The sequence below is a fragment of the Oratosquilla oratoria genome, chromosome 28 (assembly GCF_046742065.1).
Source record: "Oratosquilla oratoria isolate Oo_2021 chromosome 28, ASM4674206v1, whole genome shotgun sequence".
NCBI classification, from domain to species: Eukaryota; Metazoa; Arthropoda; class Malacostraca; order Stomatopoda; family Squillidae; genus Oratosquilla; species Oratosquilla oratoria.
In genome coordinates, this window is record NC_134804.1 from 43,766,009 (window position 1) to 43,771,008 (window position 5,000).

General features: G+C 37.7%; 1 protein-coding gene across 1 annotated transcript in view; it reads left to right on the plus strand.

Annotated features, from left to right (window-relative positions):
- The window catches only part of LOC143040501 (zwei Ig domain protein zig-8-like), a 115,387-nt gene that overhangs the window by 52,972 nt on the left and 57,415 nt on the right, over positions 1-5,000 (plus strand). The window contains exon 5 of the mRNA XM_076211593.1: positions 3,184-3,316. Within this exon, the coding sequence (XP_076067708.1) occupies positions 3,184-3,316 (133 nt within the window). The remainder of the gene's footprint in view (positions 1-3,183; positions 3,317-5,000) is intronic.

Sequence of the window (5,000 nt, forward strand, 5' to 3'; positions counted from 1 at the left end):
AGGAAACTAACAAAACGGAGGTATTTGATATTAAACAGGATTGATGTCAGACTAAATGTAATTTCAATATTAGTCGACTTTTTTTTTCGTAATGTCCATAACATAGAAGAACTTCTCTAAGCCGAAATAGAAATGACTGACACTGACAAAAACAAAACATTAGAAATTAATCCTCTTTTATCGAAAGACACTCATGGAAATCAATAAAATTCCCTGGCGGTGGCCAGAATTAAAAAAAAAAATTACGCGCGCTAAAAAGAAATGACAAGAAAAATATTAAGATATATTGGAGGCAAACATACTACAAGTAAACGTACCTCCCTGGACGCAAGGGATTAATTAGGATAATCTATAATGCATGTGAATTATCATATAATACATGAGATTAATTAAGGCAGTTTATGTGGAATAAACATGCCAAGCGTTCTAAAATTCACCAACCGGCGACGCTTGGCAACTCCACTGCATTTCCAAAAAATGTCGTCTGCTATGATTTCAGCTCACCTGGATGATACTCGTTAAAATAAGTTTTTACTGTTCTATTTTGAACAGTAAACAATGTTATGTTTTTTGCGGTGAAGTCTGAAATATTCATTCATATTTATTTTCGTTTTGTATGAAATAAAAATACTGAAGCAACATATGGCTTCAACAAATAGTATAACAATTCTTTTTCACAAATCAAAGGAAAACAAACAAATATATGCAGTGTAGGAACGAGGGCAAAAATAATGCTTTGTTTATGAACGAGAGAAAATAAAACACTTTTTCGTAATAAGTTTGTTGTCCATCTTTCATTTCAGTAATGGAAAATAACAAAATAGACTTCCTTTCAGTAATACAGCCCACAGTGATTTCCAACTGATCTATTGTAACTGACAACAATGATATACTAAACAAAAAAATAACTTACAATGAACTTCACTATCAATAGATATTTAGTATGCGTTTACTAAAATGTATCACAGATGTATTTCATTATAAATAATAGACGTTATATGTCATATATAACCGGTTATGGATTTTTTTTCTTTATCAAATACCTCAGTCATAACTTCCCATTTTTTAATCCCTGCATGCGCATTGTGCCAATCTAAGTAAAATAAAACCGTAATAATATAATAATTAAAAATATATATTTTTCCGCAGAGAAGGGGAGTTGACGTAATCATCAAACGTTAATCAGAAAAAAATATTTTATTCGCGCCATCGAAAAAACATTAAAACATTCTTACTGAGAAATACAGTTAAATCTACTTTTTTTTTCTTGAAATGCAATATATATTTTTCTATTCCTGGACGTTTCTGTTTCCTCTAAGTGCTGCAATTTCAGTACCGGCAACATGGCGGGAGGGATAGAAAGACACCTCTACGGACCAGAGGCACGTAGAATTCTTTTGAAGTTGGAGAATTATCTCCTATCACAAAAAAAAACATGGATGTGTGTGTGTGTGTGTGTGTGTGTGTGTGTGTGTGTGTGTGTGTGTGTGTGTGTGTGTGTGTGTGTATGATTTACCATTGTCTTGGATCACATGTTGGACTCGTGATCGACAGCTATTTCCCTATATATGAGCTTAGAGCTCATATATGACCGATCTATGAGTAATGCTGTGACCTTACATGCACACACACACCCAACTCCCCGCCCATGAGAGTTGGAGTAACAATTCGCTGCGCAGTGATAGTATGTGTGTGTGTGTGTGTGTGTGTGTGTGTGTGTGTGTGTGTGTGTGTGTGTGTGTGTGTGTGTCTGTGTGTGTCTGTGTGTGTCTGTGTCCCCAAGGATAGAAGCGCTGGGACCGGGTGAGGGTGAGAAACGGCTCTGAGAATAAAAATAAATTAATTAATTAATTAATTAATTAATAAATAAATAAAAGATAAATATAAACTATACCTGGCAACCAAAACAAGAGGAAAAGTATCAACTGGTTAGGAAGGGGCTCACTCCTCTTCCTCCTCTCCCTCCTCTTCCTCCTCTCCCTCCTCTTTCTCCCTCTTTCCTCCCTACAACCCTTCCTTCCCTCCTCTTACTCGCCTCACACCTCTCCCTCCTCTCCCTTCCTTCCCTCCTCCCCCTAGTCTCCCTCACTACCCCTCTCCCTCCTCTCCCCCCTCCCCTCTCCCTCATCTCTCTCCCTCCTCCTCTCCCTCCTCTCCCTCCTCTCCTTCGTCTCTCTCCCTCCTCCTCTCCCCATCCCCTCTCCCTCATCCCTCTCCCTCCTCCTCTCCCTCCTCTCCCTCGTCTCTCTCCCTCCCTCCTCTCCCTCGTCTCTCTCCCTCCCCCTCTCCTTCACTCTCTCTCTCTCCTCCTCTCCCTTCCTCCCTTCTCTTCCTCCCTTCTCTCCCTCTCTCTCCTTCTCCCTCGTCTCCCTCCCTCCTCCTCTCCATCGTCTCTCTCCCTCCTCCTCTCCCTCCTCTCCCTCTTCTCCCTCCTCTCCCTCCCTCCTCTCCCTCCACCCTTCTTTCATACAAGCACCCTTAGACTGAGTGATCGACTGTTTGTTTTTGTAAATGTATGTTTGTGCGTTTGCATTTGCATGTGTGTTTTTGTACCTGTGTGCGTGTGTGTGCGTGTTGTATGTGTGTGCGTGCGTGTGTGCGTGCGTGTGTGTGTGTGTGTTTGTGTATGTGTATGTGTATGTGTGCGTGTGTGCGTGCGTGCATGTGTGTATGTGTTTTAAATGAAGAAAACAACATGATGATAATCAGATTAAAAGCCAATTATCTATCTTGGTTAATTAAACCATTAATCAAATCTCCGAGTTCGGAAAGTCTCCCCAATTGATTAAAATCACCCTGTGACATCCATAACAAAACATACAATTTGTTTTCAGAAGTGATCTCAATTTTGAGTTTTTAATCGCGTTAGATTTTAAGTGAAATAAAATCTAATCGAGGTAATTTTTAACTGAATTTTTAGACGAGTTAGTTCGTAACTGATATTAACAAAGTCGTTTTAACTGAGTTTCTGTTCTTTAACAACTGAATTACTGGAATGTCGCTTGTCTCTGTATTAAGTAAGATTCCATTAGAATCAGCATCTAAAATGACTTGTCGACATTTTTCTCGTTCTCCCATCAGACCCACTTTCTCTGTCTCCTCTTCGTTTTCTCTTCAGAATATTTTCTACTGTCTCCAGTATGTCATCCTTTCAAATGACCTTCTCTTGGTCTCCTCCTACAGGTTCTCCATCCTGACAATTCCGACGACTGGACATTGGAGATCAAGTTTGCCACAGCCAGAGATGCTGGAGTGTACGAATGTCAAGTCAACTCGGATCCTAAGATTTCCAGACCTGTTGTCCTCAACGTCAAGGGTAGGTATCTGTCTCTACGTCTCCATGGCCAATTGTGAATTATCTTTAATTGTCAATTCATCTAAAGTCTGTTATATTATCTAAAAGTTATGAACTGGTTTTTGTTTTTGGTGTAGTATGTAGCACATATTTAGTACCGTTTGTGTCATGATTCAAAATCACCAGTGTAATAATACTCTCTGACCTTTTACTAGCCGTACTTTTTACTACCTTTTTTTGTATTATATTCTCATTACTGTGTTGTGTCTAATGCCTAGCTAGTTTTGATGTCTGATAGTTATGATTCATTATAGTTTAGTTTTACGTATAACAGTATATTCTTTATGCATGCCCTTCCTATAGTCAATAGAATATATATCTATGTATCTATCTATCTATCTATCTATCTTCTCTACTGATCAAGGCCTAACGCGTGTCTAAACAATTGGGAAACTTTAGCTATTTACGCAAATTTATTGCTTTGCAATTCTCGTTTTTATTGTAGTTATTTATGAAGAAAGAAAATATAAAGGGAAATTATATAAATTGTTATCCAATATGATAGGAAAACTAAGCTAGAATTAGTATAATTGCATATTTCATCACGTTTAGGTAAATGGTGTACAAAGAAGAATAGATTGGTTATTTTGGGAGTAGAAATAACGACATTACGTCACTCGCTTCCTTATGACGTCATAGCGTCGCTTTTTTTTTTTTTTTGACATATTTCCAGACGAATCAAACATTGTTCAGTTCCTCTCCTAACAACCTTTTTTATAATTTTATTTCTCTTGTCTATGTACATTAAAGATGTCGTAATAGACGAAATTCCTCGATCTGTAATCTATTATTTTCTTTTATGGTCTCCTGCATCTTTAGAAATGTCGAGCTTATAGACTCGTTTCGACAGTTTGAACTATCATGACTGGAATTCGAACCCTAGAATGTCGAGGGTGTGCAGCCAGAATAACATAACCTGATGGTTTGCATAGAAAAGTCTTGGGTGTTTACATTAGGGAGATTTCGTGGAAAATGTCTCAGTCTGACAGCCAGCCTGGACGTAGAAATCGCATCAATACCTTGATCACACAACTCTCAAACCTGTTGCTAAACGTGGCCATTCGTTAGATAGATAGACTTCCAGAAAATCTCTTAAACCCAAGAAAAAATAAGAAGGAAGACTTGCGAGTTAGCCATATTAATGGAGACATGCAATATAAACATTTATGTTTCAAACATACTTGCAATATAAACAATCTCAGGTTTAAACACACTCAGACATAATTGCATCATTGCCTTAGGGTCAGCCACCTTCATGCATGTCTTTGTGATTTGAAATTCATTGTTCAAACATGCTAATGCAGAATTCCAATATCAAACCCCCCAGGTCTAGACAAATCACTATAAAGTTCCAATATGATATTTTGCAACATTGCAACGTAAATTTATCATGTTCAGATGAACTATTGTAACGCTATCAGGCTTAGATCACGTTACTGTAACGCTGCAAAGGAAACTGTATCGTTATGATGTAGTAATGTGAAAATAGTGTAGCATAAAAATGGTGCTACTGTATTACAATGACACTGCAATGTGAAGCTGTTAAGTTCTAATATTACCATTAACGTCAAGGTTATCGTATTATCTAACGTTCTAAGATTACGTCAGCTTTATATCGTTGCAATATGAGAATGTTGTATTCATA